The 22,788-nt window shown below is 47.3% G+C and overlaps 1 protein-coding gene across 3 annotated transcripts in view; it reads right to left on the bottom strand.

Annotated features, from left to right (window-relative positions):
• Nucleotides 1-22,788, bottom strand: part of LOC128345824 (zona pellucida sperm-binding protein 4-like) — a 40,640-nt gene that overhangs the window by 17,168 nt on the left and 684 nt on the right. Inside the window, exons 2-5 of one of the 3 annotated variants that reach the window (XM_053298368.1) lie at nucleotides 21,856-21,977; nucleotides 20,913-21,012; nucleotides 4,409-4,516; nucleotides 236-423 (exon numbers count right to left, since the gene is read on the bottom strand). In XM_053298368.1, the coding sequence (XP_053154343.1) occupies nucleotides 236-423; nucleotides 4,409-4,516; nucleotides 20,913-21,012; nucleotides 21,856-21,977 (518 nt within the window). Of the gene's footprint in view, nucleotides 1-235; nucleotides 424-4,408; nucleotides 4,565-17,331; nucleotides 17,518-20,912; nucleotides 21,013-21,855; nucleotides 21,978-22,788 lie in introns of those variants that run through there. The other 2 variants (XM_053298367.1, XM_053298369.1) reach the window with 2 other exon arrangements.

The raw sequence follows: 22,788 nt of genomic DNA, 5'->3' as shown, positions 1-22,788 counted from the left end.
AGTGAAATGGTATCCTCCAGTACACACACTGCCCGTCTCATCCTGAGGCCTCCCAAGCTTGGTTCTAAAGGAGCAGCATACATCAAGGTATTAGTGTAGCCCCGTATTAGTCTGGTGTGTACCTCTCAGACCCTGAAAAATATCAGCTTCCTCAAGCACCAAGGTAAAGTCCCAATTCCTGCCGCATTGGTAGAAATATCACTAGCATTCAAGACAAATATGGGCACCCCCTTACCTTGAAAGTTGTCCCGCAAGCAGAGAGTGGGAACTGGAACAGGATGAACAAGTTGGTCCTGGCAACAGAGGCACACCTGCCTCTTTCGTTGCTGACCAGGTGCACCGAGTCTAAGTTGAGAGGTGGGCGAGTTGCATTCCTGGAGACTGCGATGGAGAACTGGCCATCCGGGGTGCAGTGGGCAGTCACTGCGGAAGAGAAGCATGGAGAAGCTGCCGCAGAAGGCTCCCCACTGGCATGCATGGGAGGGAAGTGTCATGCCTTCACTGTAGATGTTTCACGGGTGGAATACTTAACACCATTCTGTGGGGCAGGATAGCATGACTTTGGCCCCTCTGAAGAGGTTCAGTTGCAATTTCCATTATCATAATGTAAGAGCCCAGCAGGGTCAGGCCCAAGGCCTGTCTAGTCCAGCATCCTGGTGGGCCGCCATGTGAAGCCGATGCCTCTGGGGAGCCCACAGGCAAGAGGGGAGGGCAGGCCCCCTCTCTTGTTGTCACTCCCCTGCAACTGGTATTCAGAGGCAGCTTGCCTCCGAGGCTGGAAGGGGCCCAGACTATTGGCTGGTGTGGCCGGGGATGATGGGAGTTGTAGTCCAGTAGCTGGAGGACTGTAGCTTTGGAGCCCCCCAAAAAGTCACCAAGATGCCTTTTGGTCACTCTTCACCCCTGCTCAGGATCTCAGAGACTGCCAATGGGTTATTCCACAAGGAGCCAGAAATGAGCAGAGAGCTTGAGGATTTCAGAGCCCGCCCCCCCCAGCCACACAGGCATCTCCCCTCCCATTTCTCTGCTCATTTCCCCTCAAGATCTCTCCTTCAGCAACCTGCTCTCCATCCCAGCTCCCACCCCATGGAAGAGGGCTGCACCACCAGGAGGGGAACAAGGTGGCTCTACAACCCCCTCCAGTTTTCCTTGCCCTGGTCCATAGGGGGACCTCTGCTACACAATGGTGGGACTTGGCATCACGACTCCCCCCAAACCCCACATTCAGGCTTCTATTCACTATGAATTCATCTCCAGCTTGGCTGATCCAAGAGGGGAAAAAATCTGGCGATCCTTAGAAGGGACTTGCGAGTTAGAAGCTGCCGTTTGGCTCTTGCATGGTGTTGTCAGAAAGCCATTGCTTCTTCACACTGCACCAGGCATGGCCCCACCTAAACCAAGTCTCCAATCCTAGGCACGTGTACCTGGGAGAAGGCCCCACTAAGCAATGGGATCCACTTCCCAAGTTGGTGCTGATGCATTTCTGCAGGGTGCCTCCTCTGAAGCTGCCTTCTACCAAGTCTGACCCTTTCTCCATTTAGCTCAGGACTGGCAGCAACTCCCAGGGAGCCACCATTGGGCGAACGGGTTCAAAGAGCCTGGGCCACACCCAATCAGGGGCCGCGAGTGTGGCCCCAGGTGCGGGGGTGTTATTTCGGTCCCAAACGGGGCCGTGTGGCCCCGTTTGGAGCCAGAATCAGCCCGCGCTGTGTTGGCAGCGCAGCTGGAGCAACTCTTCCTGCCTGTAGAGCAGGGCTGCTCAACTTCGGCCCTCCAGCTGCTTTTGGACTACAACTCCCATAATCCTCAGCCACAACAGTCAATAGCCAGGGATTATGGGAATTGTAGGCTGACATCTGCAGGAGGGCCAAAGTTGAGCAGCCCTGCTGTAGAGGAAGGAAGACCACTAACTTGCCTGTGCACACTCGGCTGTCTAGCCTCTCCCCTATCTCTGGCATCGGCTGAGCCTACAAGGGCCTCCCCATCCACAGCTGCCAACATGGAGCCCTTCCCTCCAAACACACATTTGTTTGTGCAGACATGGGCAGTTCAACTGGATCTAGGGTCCCATCCCCACTTGGTTATGAAGGCTCGTCACCATCATAAACCATGGTGCTTCATGTGGTTGCTACGAGAATAAGCGGAGACACTCACTCCCCTTAGCTACTTTGAGCATGAGTTGGGATGGTGTCTGAAGGAAGGTAAGCTGGCAGTAGTCCTCTGACTTGAGAGTGGAGTTGCCCCACGGGAAGGGTACCTTTCTCCTGTGTGGTGAGCACCTTGGGATTGGGAACAGCAGCAGAGTTTTACAGAAGGTAAAGCTCAGGCCGGTGTCTAATATGGTTGGGTTGCGAGAAACTGAAGGGTGAACTTTGGTTCTGTGAGCCAAACTAACTGAAATGGAATTGTTTATTCTGTAGTCAAGGCCTGAGGAGAAGGGAAATTTAGCCCATCCTGCCTTGGAGTTTTTTTTAATGCATTGTGCTATGTTGATGTCATTCATGAGAACCAGCTTGAAACTTGCTGTGTTAATCATATTTAGAAGGTCTTAGGAAACCACATTTTAGATTACCAGTTCCTACATATGATAGGGGTACATATGTTTACACAATAAGTGCTGAATTGCACTACATGCCAACTCCTAATAACATTCTTGCATGCTATTTCCTAACAACAATTCTTTGCATGCTAAGAATCTCTAAATAATATTTCTTGGAACTGAAAAGGTGCCAATTAGGACCACAGACTGGTCAAAGCTGGGCACAAACAGGATTGTTTCCTTTTTAGATTAGGTAAACAATAGGTCTGAACCCCACCATGCAAGGATCCGAGACCAGAGCGTGTTTACATTAAGGATGGACCCTGAGAAAGGATTGACGTGACTGACTTTGATTAAAGATATGACAGACAGTTTGAGGGGAGGTTATATAAGGGGGTGTACATAACCCTCCCAAAAAGAGGAGAGAGAGAGAGAGAGAGAGAGAGAGAGAGAGAGAGAGAGAGAGAGAGAGAGAGAGAGAGAGAGAGAGGGGCAAGCACATTAGGAGAGAAGCCCTACTCAGACCCTGGAGAGTTGGATGTCTGCCCTATTGGGGGGGGGGCACTCCTGCCTCTTGGATTATTATGTGGATCTTAGGCTGTTGAAGCAACCTGTGCCTCATAGCCATTCTTGGACACTCGACCTCAGCTGCCTGGGCAGCTTACAGCCTCCCGGCGTTCCTCCCCTCCCATGGCCTCCTGAAGATATAGACGGCTTGGATCAGCACATATTATATCCACAACACTGTCCGTCTGCATTTGCCACCGGCTCGTCTGGTGGCTACTCAGGGGACGGGCCTTCTCCGTTGCTGCCCCGAAGCTTTGGAATGCACTCCCTGGTGAAATAAGAGCCTCCCCATCTCTGACAATTCTTTAAAAGTCTTTTAAAAGTTTTTAATGTTTTTAGAATTAAAAAAAATGTAAATTGTTGTATTTTAAATTTCTTGGTTTTGTTTTTAACTAATGTTTTAATGTTGTTTTTATTTTGTTGTAAACAGCCCAGAGACGTAGGTTTTGGGTGGTATACAAATATGTAAAATAAATAAATAAACGGATGCCTTCCTCCAAGACTAACACACCTTTCTCATCTTGTCTCCTCTCCTTTCAATCTCTGTCTTCTTTGCTTCCCAGGAGGGTTGCTCTCAGCCCGCTAGCTGGCCTAACAGCATTCTGCCTTGGCCTAGAATGCCGGACTAGACAGGAATGTATCTCCACTGTACTCAGAGCAGAAATTGCTTTCAGCATGTTAACTGTTTCCAGTGAGGATGAATGATTTTAAAATGCTGTTGAGAATTCTACATTACCGTGAATAAGTATTTACTTGCATGCCTGCGTGCTTAATTGCTGGAATGTAATCCTAGTTTCAATAAAGCCCTTTAAATTATAGTCTGTGTGGGGTGCTTGTTATCTCTCTCTTTCCCTAATGCAGGTGATCTCACGTATAACGAATCTGAAGTAGCCTGATTGGCCACAGTTGTGTGAGTGACAGCCGGGCTGCTCACAACACCTGCTTGTAGCAATTCGGGGGGGGGGGGGTTAGAGCAGTCGCCCAGTTCAGAACATTTCAGCTGTGCAGATCAAGTCCAGAGACATACAAGGAAGTCATCATGTTAGAGGCATTCCTCTTACAAACAGGAGGGAATGCCAAAATGTCTCCTGCCAGCCAGCAGCACTGCAGGCACCGTATTAGAAGAGGTATTCCCCAAGGCACAGGAGACGAGAGAACGTCTTACCGTTTTTGCAACTGGTGTGCATTAATGATTTCTTGCCTGCCCTAATAGGGCAACAGGCTAGTCAATCCAAGGATCTGGAGCTGGAATAAGACAGTGACTGCCCACCGCATGCCGGGGGCCCCAGTGGCTTCACTCACCTTTGCTGCCATAGTAGCAGGGAGTCACCCTGTCTCTGGAGTTGTAGCAACACCCCAGAGCCTCACAGTCTTCTTGGCCAAGCTGGCGGTTCAGGCACGGCAGCCGAGCTGGAATTGGGACAGCAGAGCACACACTGGGGCTGGGGAAATCCATGGCTGGGAGGAAGAAGCATCGGAGTTACGTTCATGACCCCAGGCTTCCAGGGAATGAGAGCTCCGCCACCTACAGTCTTTCTGAAATGCTGCCAGCAGTAGTGGCTGAACTATCTAGCGCAGGGGGTTCTCAAGAGGCTTATTTTAGTTATTCAGTTTATATACTGCCCTTCCTGAAGTGGCTCAGGACAGTTTACACCAAAATAAAAAACATACACCAATTAAAACCAAACACAATTTAAAAGCAGATTAAAATTAGCATTAACACTAAATATCATTAAAAGCCAGGCTAAAAAGATGGGTCTTTAAGGCTCTCCTGAAGGCCTCTAAGGAAGATAATCCTCTCATGTCCATGTCCATGGGGAGTGCGTTCTATAACCTAGGAACATAGGAAGCTGCCATATACTGAGTCAGACCATTGGTCCATCTAGCTCAGTATTGTCTACACAGACTGGCAGTGGCTTCTCCAAGGTTGCAGGCAGGAATCTCTCTCAGCCCTATCTTGGAGATGCTGCCTGGGAGGCAACTTGGAACCTTCTGCTCTTCCCAGAGTGGCTCCCTCCCCTAAGCAGAATATCTTCCAGTGCTCACACTTCTAGTCTCCCATTCATATGCAACCAGGGCAAACCCTGCTTAGCTAAGGGGAGAAGGCCCTAGCCCAGGTCTCCATCAGATGCCCTGCTGGCACCCGAAGATGGACCCCTCCAGATTATCTCAATGAGTTATGGGATCTTGTACAGAAAGGCTCTTGGGTAACCTGAACCTAAGCCATTCAGGGCTGTAAAAGGTAATAACCAGCACTTTGTACTTTGCCCGGAAAAACACAGGCAGCCAGTGCAACTGTAAGAACAGGCACAATGTGGTCTTTCTGGGGTACCCCAGAGACCAATATGGCTGCTGCATTTTGAACTGACTGAAGTTTCCAAACTACATACAAAAGGTAGCCCTACATGGAGTGCATTGCAGTAATCCAACCTGGACATTACTGTTTTCAGGTCATTCTCCTCAAGGAATGGGTGGAGGAGTTGAATCAGTCACAGCTCATAAAAAGAGCTCCTGGCCACAGCCACAACCTGAGGCACTGGGCTGAGACCCGGGTCCAAGAGCACTCCCAAGCTACCAACTTGTTTTTCCTGGGGGAGTGTAATCTCATCCAGAACAGGGAGTCCTATTCTGTCTTGCCGATTACTGTCAAGATGAAACTTTCAAGAGACGGGGCCAAACCTGCCAGGAACTTTTAAAAATCCGAATCAATCTCTCTTATCTTGAAATAGACACCCTGTCAACACTAACAGTGTTTGGGTATCGTTTAGACAGACTAGAAGGGTGAGCTCTTTTCTACATAGCTTTTATTGTCTAACAAAATCTAATACAAACATTATGGTACAGAGGTTTGGTAGCATAGGGTCTTCATGGGAGAGAAGACACAAGTTTATATTGAAAAAGGCTTGCATAAAGAAAAATAACTTGCCATTACAGAAAGGGTTGTGTTAAAAGGAATGCATAGATTAAAACCAATCACTGAAGATCAGTAAGTAACCAATCAAGGCTTGAAAAACTCTCTCAGACCCAAAAGGCTAGCTCTAGTATGCATTAAAGAGTGGCTCTTAAAGTATCCTGGCTTCTCAGAAACATTTCTAGTCTTTTAGAAAGACTTGCTTTATCTTGCTTTTCTAAAAGTAACTTTAAAAAGCTTTAGAAGTCCTCAGACAACACAGCCCTTAGGCTGGCTGTTTGAAAAATGTGGTCAGCTCATGATTCAAAGCTCCGTGTGTGTGTGTGTGTGTGTGTGTGTGTGTGTTCCCCGGAGAACTTCATTTTTTAAAAAAATGAAAAACCACCACTCCAACAACCCCTCCTAATTCAAAACAATCATTTAGTTTATATTATTCAGTTTTTGAAATGTTGTTTTTGCTTATTCACATTCTTTTCCTAATGTGAATCAGACTGGTCTTTTATCAGTAGCCTTGGCACTTAGAACAGAAAGACTGGTGCACAGTTCATAGACATAAGAGTAATGCTTTTCGCCTTCCAAGGAACTATGGGACAAGAAATGGCTCCTCATGTCAAGGCAGGAAGGCCAGATCAATCCAGAACTGCATTTATGCATGACATTACAACCCCAACAATGAGCACCTCTGTCTTGCTTGGATTCAGCTTCAGTTTATTATCCCTCATCTAGCCCGTTAAATGCCTGTAGGGCATACAGGTTAAATGCCTGTAGGGCATTTAAGAGGCTAATGCCATTTCCTGACAAGAATGCAATGCAAGAATAACCCTGCTGGATCAAGCCCAAGGCCTATCTAGTTCCGCATCCTGTTTCACACAGTGGCCCGCCAGAGTTCTCTGAGAAGCCCACAGGCAAAAGATGAGAGGAGGTCCTTGCTCTTGCTCCCCCGCAACTGGTAATGCAGTTGATGCAACACTGATGACAAGGAGAAATAGATTTATCAATAGATTGATATATCATCAGTCTATTGATACCAACAAGCAAATGATCCCCCGATGGCCTCACCAAGCTGTTTCATGTAAATGTTAAGTATTAGTGACATAATGGAGCTCTGAGGGTCTCTGTATAGTAGAACATAAGATCAGCCCTGCTGGATCAGGCCCAAGGCCCATCTAGTCCAGCATCCTGTTTTGCACAGTAGCCTACCAGATGCCGCTGGAAGCCTACAGGCAAGAATTGAGGGCATGGCCTCTCTCCTGCTGTCACTCCCCTGCAACTGGTACTCAGAGGCAGCCTGCCTTTGAGGCTGGAGGTGGCCTATAGCCCTCCAACTAGTAGCCGTTGACAGACCTCTCCTCCATTAAGTTATCCAAGCCCCTCTTAAAACTGGCAAACCCAACTCCAAAACCCTCCAAGGCTCTTTGGAATCCTACTGGATCCAACAGCCTTCTCGGGCAGACCATTCTAAGAGGTCCACCACCCCCGCAGTCCTCAGAGGTGACTGTGAGACCAACCGTAACCAGGAAGTGGTTCGTCCATGACAATGGGGAGACTACAAGAGACCCACCCATGAAGACCCCCCTGATCTGAGCAGAAGACCAAATCCAGCACATGACCAGCACATGTGTAAGTCCTAGGATGAATTGCAATAGAACCATAGTTGTCATGGCCGCTATGAACTCCTGAGCAGCACCAGACAAGCCAGTCCTAAAATGGATGCTGAAATCACCTACCACCAAAAGCCTGGGTGACTCCAAATCCATCTCAGCAACCAGCTTTGTCAGCTCAGTTAGGGAGATGGCAAACTGGTTAGTACACCAACAGAATCCCCAGTCTTTCCCAAGTCTCCAGCCTAAGGTACACACACTCAATACAAGTCCGTTCTCTCACAGGGATTCTGGTAAGGGAGATCTTATTCTTAAAGACCATAACCACTCCACCCCCTTGCCCACTTCCCCCAACAACAGAGTATCCTGGAGGAAGAAGCTGGGCCCACACAGGGCCACTAGCCTCTCACAACCAGGTCTCAGTTACACAAGCCAGGTTGGCTTCTTCATCCACGATCAAATCATGCATGATTTCGATCTTATTTTGAACTGACTTGGCATTACAAAGGAGCATGGTTAGGCTCATTGTGGAGTTGGTACTACTCCGCGAGGCCCGAGAGCCAACAGGCCTAGCTGGAAGGGGAAACAATAGGACGCCCTTCCCCTGTAACGGCCTGCCAATGCCTAATCCTCTGTTCCCCACCACTACTGAAGTAGCTGCCCCAACCTCATCGAATGCACCCCCTGCTCCATCTTTAACAAAAGTGGTTTGCGAACAGCCTGGCACAAACCACTAACAGAAAACAAAAAACAAAAAACTAAGCTAGAACTGGACTGCAACTCCCATCGTCCCCTGCCATGATTGACCATTGGTGCAGGGCATGATAGGAGTTGTAGTCCAACAGCAACTGGGAGACCCCCCCGCCCCCCAAGTAGGGAAGCCCTGCTCTAGGGCAACACTTGTCAAGGATCTGGTGCAGCAGAGGAGAATAGGATATGGCGGGGAAGAGACAGGACAGTCCTATGGTGGTAGAAGAGAGCCGCTGCTCAGGAACCCAGAGAGCCAAAGATGAGCAGGCCACAGGTGAGGGGAGGATCATCACCTTCTTCCCCCACTTAGCACTGGCTCTGGATCTTTCCCTGCTTTCTGACTGATAGCTCAGTTGGTTACCAACTGCCCCCAGTTAGAGATAAACACCTCAGTATTTCGATTAGCCTTCAACTGTATCAGGAAACATTTGTGTGTGTGTGTGCGCAAGGCTCCAGTCTAGGAGTTATACCAGGTCTATGTTCCTGGTGTTAATAGGAATTAGGAACTTTAATTGGAGACCAATTAATAGGAATTTTAGAGACCAAATCTCTATTAAGATCTAGTTTACTCATGGTACAAGTGACATTAGTCTTAATTCACAATCTCAGAGTTTATACTCATAAGCTGCCCCCAAGACATCTTGACATCTTTCTGAGTCTGCCACTCTTATCCTAAATGTTTTCACAACTTAGTGAGAGTCTGCATTCCTATTCCCCCTTAATAGGAAACCAGTCACATACAATTATATGCCAATGCCAGACGCCTCCGAGCCAAGATGGGTGAGCTGGAGTGCTTGGTTGCTAATGCAGAGATATAGTGGGCATAACAGAAACATGGTAGAACAGTTAGAACCAGTTGGACACTGTTATCCCTGGGTATAAACTCTATAGAAAGGACAGGGAGGGGCGCCTTGGAGGAGGGGTAGCGCTGTATGTTAAAGAAGGGATAGAATCTAACAAGCTAGAAAACCTAGGTGGACTGGAGTCCTCCACAGAAACCCTGTGGGTGACTATACAAGGCCGGAAAGGGAACGTGCTATCGCCCTCCGGATCAAAATGCCGACAGTGACTGGGAGTTGCAGGAGGAAATCAAGGAGGCATCAAGGAGAGGCAGGGCTGTAATTATGGATGACTTCAATTACCCACACATAAAGTGGGTAAATCCACATTCAGGTCAGGACAAAGAGGTCAAATTTCTAGATACGCTAAATGACTGTGCCCTAGAACAGTTGGTCATGGAACCGACCAGAGAGAAGGCGACCTTGGACCTAATTCTGAGTGACACCCAGGACCTGGTGCATGATGTCAGGGTCATCGACCCTTTAGGGAACAGTGACCACAGTGCCATCAAATTCAGCATACATGCGGGGAGAGAATCACCAAGGATGTCTAACACGGACATTTTGAATTTCAGAAGAGGAAACTTCTCCAAAATGGGGAGTATAGTGAAAAGAAAGCTGAAAGGGAAAATCGGGAGAGTCACTTCGCTCCAGAGTGCATGGAGTTTCCTCAAAACCACAATACTAGAAGCCCAGTTAGATTGTATACCCAAAAGGAGGAAAGGTACCACCAAGTCCAGGAGGATGCCAGCATGGCTAACGGGTATCATCAAGGAAGCCATAAAAGGGAAGAAGACTTCCTTCCAAAATTGGAAGGCCTGTCCAAATGAAGAGAACAGAAAGAAACACAAACTCTGGCAAAAGAATGCAAATTGACAATAAGTGAGGCAAAAAGAGAGTTTGAGGAACATTTAGCCAAAAGTATCAAGAAGAATAACAAAAACTTCTTTAAGTACATCAGAAGCAGGAAACCTGCCAGGGAGGCAGTTGGGCCATTAGACAATGAGGGAGTGAAAGGGATTATTAAGGAGGATTTGGAGGTTGCAGAGAAGCTGAATGAGTTCTTTGCGTCTGTCTTCATGGCAGAGGATACTGAGCATAAACCTGTTCCTGAACCAGGCTTTTTAGGGATGGAGGCTAGAGAGCTGAGTCAGATAGAAGTGACAAGGGATGATGTTCTAAACTGTCTGGAAAAACTGAAAGCTAACAAATCACCAGGGCCAGATGGCATCCATCCAAGAGTCCTCAAAGAACTCAAATGTGAAATTGCCGACCTCCTTGCTAAAATATTTAACTTATCCCTGAAATTGGGCTCTGTACCAGAGAACTGGAGAGTAGCAAATATAACACCCATTTTCAAAAAGGGATCCAGCGGCAATCTGGGAAATTACAGGCCTGTTAGCCTAACGTCCATTCCAGGCAAATTGATGGAAAGCATCCTCAAGGATAAAATTGTAAAGCACCTAGAAGAACAGGCCCTGCTGGGAGTTAGCCAGCATGGCTTCCGCAAAGGTAAATCTTGCCTCACCAACCTTTTGGCGTTCTTTGAGAGTGTCAACAAGTATGTGGATCAAGGTGATGCAGTTGACATAGTCTACCTGGACTTCCAAAAAGCTTTTGACAAAGTTCCTCATCAAAGACTCCTGAGGAAACTTAGCGGTCATGGGATAAAAGGGACAAGTACATGTGTGGATTGCTAACTGGTTGAAAGACAGGAAACAGAGGGTAGGTATAAATGGAGAGTTTTCACCATGGAGGGAAGTAAGAAGTGGGGTCCCCCAGGGATCTGTACTGGGGCCGGTGCTTTTTAATTTATTCATAAATGATCTAGAAGCAGGGGTAAGCAGTGATGTGGCCAAATTTGCAGATGATACTAAACTCTTCCGGGTAGTGAAATCCAAAACGGATTGTGAGCAGTTCCCAAAGGATCTCTCCAAACTGGGGGAGTGGGTGACAAAATGGCAAATGTGGTTCAATGTTAGCAAGTGTAAAGTGATGCACATTGGGACGAAAAATCCCAACTTCAAGTATATGCTGATGGGATCCGAGCTGTTGGTGACGGACCAGAAGAGGGATCTTGGGGTCATGGTGGACAGCTCGTTAAAAGTGTTGACTCAATGTGTGGCAGCTGTGAAAAAGGCCAATTCCATGCTAGGGATCATTGGGAAGGGGATTGAAAATAAAATGGCTAACATTATAATGCCCTTATATGAAACTATGGTGCGACCACACTTGGAGTACTGCATACAATTCTGGTCACCACATCTTTAAAGTGACATTGTTGATCTGGAGAAGGTACAGAAGAGGGCAACCAAGATGATCAGGGGCCTAGAGCACCTTTCTTATGAGGCAAGACTACAACACCTGGGGCTTTTTAGTTTAGAAAAAAGACAACTGCGGGGTGACATGATAGAGGTCTATAAAATCATGCATGGTGTGGAGAAAGTGGAGAGAGATAAATTCTTTTCCCTCTCACACAACACTAGAACCAGGGGTCACTCCATAAAATTGATTTCCAGGAGGTCTAGGACCAACAAATGGAAGTACTTTTTCACACAATGCGTGATCCACTTGTGGAACTCTCTGCCACAGGATGTGGTGACAGCCAACAACCTGGATGGCTTTAAGAGGGGTTTGGATGACTTCATGGAGGAGAGGTCTATCAATGGCTACTAGTCGTAGGGCTGTGGGCCACCTCCAGCCTCAAAGGCAGGATGCCTCTGAGTACCAGTTGCAGGGGAGTAATGGCAGGAGAGAGGGCACGCCCGCAACTCCTGTCTGTGGCTTCCAGAGGCATCTGGTGGGCCACTGTGCGAAACAGGATGCTGGACTAGATGGGCCTTGGGCCTGATCCAGCAGGGCTGTTCTTATGTTCTTAATTTTAGTGCCTCTTTGAATGGAATCTCATTAAGTAGATATAAATCCTTTCCCAATCCTTAGGACTGAGCAAAGGGGCATACATGGCACTTCCCAGACTAGCTGCTCAACAGCAGCAAGATGCCTCAACAGAATGCACAATGCGTGCAGGCAAGTTGCACTGAAGACATAAACAGCATTGGGAGCAGTCTTGCAGCAACTAACAACCTGAAAAAACAGCAACTTCCTTATGCTGGATATACAATGTCCTAGCTCTGTATCACAGAGATTAAATTCAAAACAAGGCATTGGCAATGTGAACGGCACCCTGCTGCCCAGGTAGGGACTGTGGTGTCACCATGCAGGAAGTGTGGAAGCATTCTTCAGAGATATGACATGACCCTGATGCAGTGTCTAATCTGGAAAGCACCCATGCAATAGCTCCTAAAAACACATCAAGTTCATATAAGCATCTTATATGAATGAACTGCAAGGTCAAGAGCCATCGGTAAGAAGGTCATCTCTAAACCCAGCTGAATCAAACAGGATAAGGAAAGATGGCAATTTCATTTCAATATCCACCACAAGTGGCAGCCTCATTTTTGCATGAAGATGGTACCAGTCCCATTGGAAATTTAGAGCAGTAAGGTCTCTCCCAGGAGTTGGGAGAGCTGCTTCCAGCCAGAGTAGACCATACTGGGCTACAGAGCCTGAATTGGATGCAGCTTGAAAGGAAGCTTTATTGGCCAGAGAGCAAACCCAACCTTGAGCCAGACAACAGCTTCACGTTAGGGGTTCTCAAGTGGCTGAAAGAGGGACCCCTCTCGGCTGAAGACACTGCAGAGCTGCCACCAGCCAGGACAGACAACCCTGGGCATCTCTGAATCAGTGGTTCAACTTCACGAGCTGAAAAAGCACAGCTGGGGACATAACCCAGAGAGGCCAGGAGCTCATCATTCCTACTACTAGGAATATCTATATATTGCTTCAACAAAAGTTGTCAAAGCAGTTTACACAGAAGGACATACAAGATGGTTCCCTGTCTCCAAGGGGCTGACAGTCTAAAAGGAAGAGGCAGGCACTTGCAGCCGCCCCAGGAGGGGCACTGCATTTAACATGAGAACGTAATAGCTCTGCTGGATCAGGCCCAAGAAGGCCCATCTAGTTCGGCATCTTGTTTCCCACAGTGGCCCACCAGAGGCCTCTGGGAAGCCCACAGGAAATGAGAGGGAATGCAATGCCCTCTCTCTTGCTGTTGCTCCCCTGCAACTGGTATTCAGAGGCATCTTGCCCCCGAGGCGGGAAGCGGCCTCTAGACTAGTAGCCACTGATAGACCCATCCTCCAAGCCCCTTTCAGTGCCATCCAAGCTAGTGGCTATCCTTGCCACAGGATGTGGTGAATTCCATAGATTAATTATGCACTGTATGAAGAGAGCACTTCCTTATGTTGGTCCTATATTTCCCAGGCTTCAGTTTCATGGGATGACCCCTGGTTCTAGTGTTGCGAGAGGGAGAACAATTTCTGCCTACTCTATGCATAATTTTATATGCCTCTATCACGTCTCCCCATAGTTGCCTCTTTTCCAAACTAAAGAGCTCCAGTTGCTGTAGCCTTGCCTCATAAGGAAGGTGCTCCAGGCTCCTGATCTTGGTTGCCCAAATGGGGCTGCACCATAGTTTCGTAGAAGGGTATTATAATATTAGCATTTTTATTTTCAGTCCCCTTCCTAATGATCCCTAGCATGGAATTGGCCTTTTTCACAGCTGCCATGCCTGGAGTTGACACTTTCAAACAAGCTGTCCACCATAACTCCAAGATCACTCTCTTGGGCGCTTTCCAGGTTACCCGCTATAACCGGGGTAAAATGCTTTGGCTTGGCAGGATCAAATTGAAAAAGATCCCCAGAATCTACAATGGAAGATACAGCTATTGTTTTTGCAACTAACATAAAATGTTATAGCACTAAACTGCAGTGGTAGAATCCAAAACAAGGCATCTGAAGTGTAAACAGCACCTGGCTGACAGCTAGGGACTGTGGTGTCACAACACAGGAAGTATGGAAGCACACTTAGAGACACTGTAGGGGTTAATCTGGAAAGCGCTCTGGTACTGACAGTTCAGACCCCATCAGCATATGTGAAGTTGGGTGGGGTTTTTTTTGTCCCAATATGCATTACTTCACACTTGCTTACCATGAACCACATTTGCCATTTTGTTGCCTACTCCCCCAGTTTGGAGAGATCCTTTTGGAGCTCCTCACAATCAGTTTTGAATTTCACTGCCCTAAATAGTTTAGTGTCACCTGTAAATTTGGTCACTTTGTGGGGTAAGCACTCACTGGTTACCCTAACTTCTAGATCATTTATGAACAAGTTTAAGAGCACTGGTCCCAGTAGAGATTCCTGGGGGACCCCACTTCTTACTTACTTCCTACTTCCACTGTGAAGACTGTCCATTTATTCCTACACTCTGTGTCCTATGCTTCAACCAGTTACCAGTCCACACATGAATCTGTCTCCTTATCCCATGATTGCTAAGTTTATTCAAGAGCCTCTGGTGGAGAACATTGTCAAAAACCTTTTGGAAGTCCAAGTATACTATATGTTAACCATATTACATTTATCTACATGCCTGTTGACATTCTCAAAGAACTCCAAAAGGTTAGATAGGCAAGATTTGCCCTTGCAGAAGCCATGCTGCTTCTCCTTCAGCAAGGCCTATGTTTAACAGCGTTGTCCTTAAGTACGCTTTCCATCAATTTACCCTGCACAGAAGTTAAGATGACCAGGCTGTAATTTCCCAACCCCCCTTTTGAAAATTGGATTTATATTAGCTACCTTCCAGTCCTCTGGTACAGAGCCTGATTGTAGGGACAAGTTATATATTTTTGCGAGGAGATCAGCAATTTCACATTTGAGTTATTTCATGAGTGGATGCCATCTGGCCCTTGTAATTTGTTAATTTTTAGTGTTTCAAGACAGTGTAGAACATCTTCTCATGTCACCTCTAATTGGCCCAGTTCTTCAGCCTCCAAGCCCGAGAAACTCAGTTCCAGAGGTGAAGACCGATGCAGAGAACTCATTCAGCTTCTCTGCAATCTCCTTAATAATCCCTTTCACAGCCTCATCATTTAAGGGTCCAACTGCCTCCCTGGCAAGTTTTCGGCTTCCGATACATTTCAAGACATTTTTGTTGTTCCTATGACACTTCTAGCTATATGCTCTTCAAACTCTTTTTGCATCCCTTATTGTGTCCTTGCATTCCTTTTGCCAGAGTTTATGTTCCTTCCTGTTCTCGTCATATTGGGCAGGACTTCCATTTTCTGAAGGAAGTCTTCTTCTCTTTTATAGCTTCCCCGACTCTACTTGTTAGCCATGCCGGTGTCCTCCTGAACGTAGTGGGACTGTTCCTCCTCCTTGGTATACATTCCACCTGAGCTTCTATTATTGTGGTTTTAAACAAGTTCCATGCTTTCTGGAGTGATTTGACCCTCCTTTGACCTGCAGATCGTCTCTCCTACTAGATACAAGAGAGTCACCGCTTAAGTGTGCCTCTTTGCTCAGTTAGAAGAAGGTCCCAGTTGAAGGGATACCAAAGACCCCTTGCTGGTCAGGAGAGATGATCCTGGCCTGTTGTAGACAACTCTAGCTTCATAATCTATTAGTACCTTCCATCTTGTTCACTATCAAGGGTAGAAATAGTAAGGAACAGTCTTCCTATTTATTTGTGCTCGTTCTCTACCTCTGTTTTCGTTTTCTCCGATTGGTAGACCGATACTCTTAGGGGTCTCTCACTTCCTCCTCCTTGCTCCCTTCTCTGCCCACATTCTCCACTAGCCATGCAGCTTCTCTCCCTCTCTGCGCTGCACAATGAAGCTTGAAAGCTCAGCAATAAAGGCTTTTCCATCCAAGCATGTAACTTCCCCAATAAATCTCACTTGCTTTTAAACCTTAAACCAAACGCCTGTCTCAAGGTACTCTTTAATGGGCTTGCTCTTCTCACACATGCCTGCTCTGCTGTAATTGAGGTTAGTTCAACTTCTCCCCTCCAACGTGGCCCACATGTACCAAGTTGGCAGAAGATGGGGTCAGATGTTCAGCAGCGGAGTATTGTTCCTGTTGAAACCTTATTTTACAAAAATGGTATGCTGCACTCACCTTGGAGACCTACATTTGGGAGGCATATTTTCATAAAACTCCGTTTTACATGAACTGCTGATTGGTGCCTCTGTCTCCACTGCAGCAGTTATTTCAGAACAGAGATGCCAGCATTTGTTAAAGCTGCAGCACAGACCCATAGCCAAGAGGGACTAGGTCAGCTTAGCCCGCTAAATTTTTCTGCCCTCCTAATTTTACAAGTTAGTTTTTAAATAATGTTGTTTAGGACTGATGGGGGTGGCTTATTTGGCCTCCCTCAGTTTTGTTTTTTTTGCTACCCCTCCAAAACTTCAAGCTGGCTGGCTATGGGCAGGAGGCTGCAGTGGGAAAGCCTGGAGACAGGAGGAGAGGGCAGCAGAACCTCTTTCACAGACTCTGCAAGGAGAATGCAGCTGACAGCAAGGGATGGCTAGGACCCAGGACTCCTAAGGGCAGGGGAATAGGACCAAGAAGACTGGCAGCTTCCTATGTTCTTCATGCTTACAGATATGGGCCCATGCACTCGCCACTTGGGAATTAACACCCCAGAGGAAAAAGCTCCTCCAAGTCTAGTTACATATCTCTGGCTGGCAGAAGGATTGGCTGTTGGCGTTCAACACATTTCCTTCCTGTTCCTGGCATTGCTAATTTTGGCATCTTAGGCAGCCAAGGTTTTGTAACTCCACATCTGCAACACACTTCGGTTCTGGCAGTTTGAGTTGTGCAATTGCCTCCCAACACTCATTCTTCAGCTTCCTTTCAAAGCTATATAATTAGGGCAGTTTCTTGCCATGTTGAATAACCATTAACAATTCCACCTCAGACAAGGGTCATCTACTTTGAGCTATGAAAGTGTCAATCTGTTGATCACCACACCCATCATCCCCTGCTATTGCAGCAGAGTGTGGTGGGAGTTGTAGTCCAGCAGCTGGACAGCCTCAGGTCAACCCCTCATCTATGGGACCTGCTTTGGCTCTGACAATTACAGTTTTTATTCACAGGGGCTCCTTCCCCAACACATGATATAACACAGAGGACTAGGAACATGAGACTCATTTAAAAAATGTGGACCCCTATCATTTAGGCAGTCACAGGCTTCTGCAAGCATCCCACCAGATGGGTCAACTTACCCCAAGACACTATCAACGACTGATGCCTGCGCTTTCCCCAGTAATCAAAGAAGCGCAGCTTTGTGGCAGAGGCATGAGCCCCTGTAGTCCAGAGAGCCAAAAAAATAGCCACAGAGTACAGGAAGAGCATGGCTGAAGCGACACCTACATTTTGCATGGACAAAATATACAACTGCAGCTGGGCTGGGCACCGTCTGCTCTCTGTTACCCACGTGATAGCATCATAATCCTTTATGATCTCAGACCCCTCTTCAGGGCTGCCAGCTGGGCTGGTCATTCTGCACCTTGGGCAGCAGCTCAGGAGAAAGCTTCTACTTCCTCAGGTACAGAAACATAACCCCAGGAAGGGTGGCACCCTCACAAGATGCCTCTGGATTTCTGTCCCTGCCTTGCCATCCATGCAGACTCTCATGAGAGTTAGTCCCAAGAGCAGAGAGTCCCCATGTGACCAATATAAGAACGCAAGAACAGCCCTGCTGGATCAGGCCCAAGGAGGCCCATCTAGTCCAGCATCCTGTTTCACACAGTGGCCCACCAGATGCCACTGGAAGACTACAGGCAGGAGTTGAAGGCATGCCCTCTCTCCTGCGGTTACTCCCCTGCAGCTGGTGCTCAGAGGCATCCTGCCTCTGAGACCGGAGGTGGCCTATAGCCCTCCGACTAGCAGCCGATGATAGACCTCTCCTCCATGAAGTTGTCCAAACCCCCCACCATATCTTGTGGCAGAGAATTCCACGTTGATTATGCATTGTGTGAAAAAGTACTTCTGTTTGCTGGTCCTAAATTTCCTGGCAATCAATTCCATGGGATGACCCCTGGTTCTAGTGTTATGTGAGAGGGAGAAGAATTTCTCTCTATAGACATTCTCCACAGCATGCATGATTTTACAGATGATTCTATAATCATATGCATGATTCTATCATTTCTCCCTGCAGTCGTCTTTTTTCTAAACTAAATAGCCCCAGGTGTTGCAGTATTGCCTCATAAGAAAGGTGACTAGGCCTCTGATCATCTTGGTTGCCCTCTTCTTCACCTTTTCCAATTCTACAATGTCCTTTTTTAGATGTAGTGACCAGAATTGTATGCAGTACTCCAGGTGTGTCCGCACCATAGTTTTGTATAAGGGCATTATAATATTAGCCGTTTTACTTTCAATGCCCTTCCTAATGATCCCTAGCATGGAATCGGCCTTTTTCACAGCTGCCGCACATTAAGTCGACACTTTCAACGAGCTGTCCACCACCACTCCAAGATCCCTCTCCTGGTCAGTCACTGACAGCTCAGATCCCATCATCGTATACTTGAAGTTGGGGTTTTTCGTCCCAATGTGCATCACTTTATGTTTGCCAACACTGAACTGCATTTGCCATTTTGTCACTCACCCACCCAGTTTGGAGAGAGCCTTTTGGAGCTCCTCACAATCTGTTTTGAATTTTACTACACTAAATAGTTTGGTGTCATCTGCAAATTTGGCTACCTTGTTTTTTAACCCCAACTTCTAGATCATTTATGAATAAATTAAAAAGCACCAGTCCAAGTACAAATCGCTGGGGGACCTCACCTCTTCTTTCCCTCCATAGTGAAAACTCACCACGTATCCCTACCCTCTGTTTCCTATCTAACCAGTTACCAATCTACACATGAACCTGCCCCCTTATCCCATGACTACTAAGTTTTCTCAAGAGTCTTTGATGAAGAACTTGGTCGAAAGGTTTTTGGAAGTCCAGGTATACCATGTCAACCAGATCACCTTGATCCACATACTTGTTGACACTCTCAAAGGACTCCAAAACAGGTTTACCAGGAACCATGCTGGTTCTCCTGCAGCAGGGCCTGTTCTACGTGCTTTACCATTTTATCCTTGAGGATGCATTCCATCAATTTGCCTGGATCAGACATTAAGCTAATTAGCCTGTAATTGCCTGGATTGCCCCTGGTTCCCCTTTTGAAAATTGGTGTTACATTTGATACTTTCCAGTCCTCTGGTACAGAGCCTGATTGTAGTGACAAGTTATATATTTTTGCAAAGAGACCGGCAATTTCACATTTGAATTCTTTAAAGACTCTTGGATGGATGCCATCTGGTCCTGGCGATTTGCTAGTTTTTAATTTTTCCAGTCAGTTTAGATCATCTCTGTCACTTCTATCTGACTCAGTTCTTTAGCCTCCATTCCCAAAAAGCCTAGTTCATGAACAGGTATATGCTCAGTATCCTCTGCCGTGAAGACAGATGCAAAGAACTCATTTAGCTTCTCTGTAACCTCCATATCCTCCTTAATAATCCCCTTCACTCCTTCATTGTCTAACTGCCTCCCTGGCAGTTTTCTTGCTTCTGATGTATTTAAAGAAGTTTGTTATTCCCGTGATGCTTTTAGCTAAATGCTCCTCCAACTCTCTCTTCGCCTCCCTTGTTGCCACCTTGCATTTCTTTTGCCAGAGTTTGTGTTCCTTTCTGTTCTCTTCATTTGGGCAGGACTTCCAATTCCGGAAGGAAGTCTTCTTCCCTTCTATGGCTTCCTTGACTTTACCCATTAGCCATGCTGGCATCCTCCTAGACTTAGTGGTACCTTTCCTCCTTTTGGGTATACATTCTATAGGACACCAGCCAGCAACACTAAGAAGTATACCACCAGCCCTCGTCAAAGCATCAGTGGCAGCTGCCATCCTGGCCCAGCAGCACCTGAAGGCTGGCTACCACTCCCTCCCTGCCACCACTGACATAGGAAGCTGCCTTCTGCTGGCTCAAGCCCTTGCTCCAGGTGTAGCAAGGTTGGAGCAGACCCTGGGACAGGGTGTCAAGATGGGCCCTTGCCACTCCCACCTTCTTCAGAGAAGCATAAGGGCAAGAGCAAAGAGCCAACCATCACTCAGCCAGTGGGCCCCCCTCAGGGGTCCAGGGACATTTGTCCTCCCCTTGTTCAACTGTAGCTACAGCCCTGCCCTGCTCCCTCAAGTTCTGTGCTGTCTACTCTGACTGGCAGCTCCTCTCCAGGGCCACAGGGCTTAATCCCAGCCCTACCTGGAGATGCTGCCAAGGACTGAACCTGCGACTTTTGGCAACAAACATCTATATACTGCTTTTCAAAAGTGGCTTATAGAGAGAAATAAATGAGATGGATCCCTGTTCCCAAAGGGCTCACCATCTAAGAAGAAATATGAGCCAAGAGCAACCGTCCCTGGTACTGTGCTGGGGGTGGATACGGCCAGCGTGCCAAGCAGATGCTCTTTTCCATGGAGTGACAGCCCCATCCAGCAGGGTTCTTCTGCCATCCTATAGCTGCCTTCTGTGTCAGGCCATCGGTACATCCAGCTCAGTACCATCTCTTCTGACTGGCAGAGGCTCTCCAAGGTTTCAGGTCGAGACGGGTCTCTCTTAGCCCTGCCTGGAGATGCTGCCAGGAACTGAACCCGGCACCTTCTGCATGCAAAGCAGATGCTCTCTGCCACTGAGCTACAGCCCCATCACTAATATAGGCAACACCATCAAGGAGTTGCTACTCTGCAGATGTACCTGCCATGCCTCAGCAATGGGGATCAGAGTCCTCAATTAAGTGAGGGAAAGTAGAGCACTTGGACCTTACCTAGGAGAGGTTCTGGGCACCTCAGCTCCTCTTTGTAGGAGGTGATCTGGCCACCAGCTCCAGCGCCCTCCATCTGGATGGTTACTTGGTAGCTTCCATCCTTGGGGAGAAGGAGATGGATGTCAAGTCATGTAGCCCACCTGAGGTCTGTCACTGACAGCCAGCCTCTTCAGCATTTCCAGACACATTTGGGCACATATGAGCTTCTGAGAGATTTGGTTAAAAGGTTCAAGCACAAGCCTCTCGTGCTCTCATCCAAAAGAAGCCCAGTCTAGCAGCACCAGAAAGAGATATTGGGGGTATATCATATGCAAGCCAGCTGGGGTGAATGATCATTAGGATATTTGACAGGACTACATCCCTGGAGGAGGAAAAGAGGCAATAGCATTGCAAGACGTTCAGCTTTCAGTGCATTCTCATGCTTCGATTGTCATGACCAGTGGTCAGATGTGTAGTGGGGTTTTAAAAGCTTTTAGAAGTTTTAAACACACAGACTACTGTTTAAGAAGTTTATCAATGTTATCAGAGGAATGGAAATGAAAATTGGCAGGATGTCTTCCAAAGATGACTCTATGGAGGGAAAACAATTGGTTTGTTGTTACGCTGACCCTTTCCTCATTGCAACGAGGATTGCAGTTGTACCCTGACTGTTTGGGGGAGGGATAAAGGGGTGATAACACCCAGAAAGCAGTGAGGGAAACCACCATGCTGTCACCGCTTTAGGAAGGCGCAGACATTGCCAGAAATTGCTATGAGCATTCGAGCCCCGACATGGTACTGAGGGCCAAAATTTGTGGGTCGGACTCAAGGACTAATCAAAGCAGCAAAATAAGTTTAGGGCAAACTTTATCCTGCATGTTTGAGCCCCAAAGTGAAATACAGTACTTTTCATATGGGTTACAGAAGTGGGTCAAGCAGGGCAGGGCATTCTCCAAAACCTTACTTGTGCTTTAGCATAGCATCCCATAAAGGCCACCTTCACTGCCACAGAGCCATCTGGTCTAGGAGCCACTGAAGTCCCACAGAGAGAGTCATTCTGCAGCGGGTGGGGCTTGTCTTCATGATCTGCGGGAGAGAAGTACCACGAGAAATAAGTTACTAATCCAGTCATGGTCTCCCCCCACCCTTTTGTATACCTCTGGCAACAAGCTAGACTTACTTTCTCCACATACATCCCATAGAGTTAGTTCAGCCAGCCAGTCTCTCAGCCTAGAGGGGAACCATGTTCCTAGTCATGTTTTTCACAAGGATCTTCAAGCTACACTGAACTAGCCCCTTGCCTCCTAACAAGCCAGCAGCCCTGCTGGATCAGACCAAAGGTCTATAAAATCCAGTATTCTCCTTCCAACCTATGGAAAGCCCACATGCAAGTTCTGAAGGCAACAAGCCTCCCTCAGCATTGTCCCCCAGCAATTTAGAGATAAACTGCTTCTGAGCTTGGAGGCTTCTCAAAGCCATCATGCTCAATAGCCACTGCTGACCTCACCATAAACCCCTTTTTAAAGGGATCCAAACCCTCACCACATAATGTAGCAGTGAGTTCCAAAAGTTAGTTCTGTGTCATGTGTGCAGAAGGAAGAACCCCTGCTCACCTGGGCTGCCCTTCTCCAGCTTTGCTATACCCCATATAACACAGTTTTATTTTCTGTTCTGAAGCTTCAGAACAGAGAAAAGCGGGGGGGGGGGCATGTTCACTAGTCATCATTCCCCTGGTCTGATTCCCCTGACCCCACCCATCTCTGCCCCATGCCTTGCTAGGCACAGCTGTGTTTACAGTTTCACTACCTAAAGATGCAACACCACCTGCTCAGATTTCCCCTTAGTCAGCACTAGTCTCATTTTTCTGCTCACATTTCTGCTTTTGTGGGGGATGTGG

The sequence above is a fragment of the Hemicordylus capensis genome, chromosome 2 (assembly GCF_027244095.1).
Source record: "Hemicordylus capensis ecotype Gifberg chromosome 2, rHemCap1.1.pri, whole genome shotgun sequence".
NCBI lineage: Eukaryota > Metazoa > Chordata > Lepidosauria > Squamata > Cordylidae > Hemicordylus > Hemicordylus capensis.
Note: the sequence above shows the minus strand (reverse complement) of the source record. Positions and strands in the feature narration are given on the sequence as shown.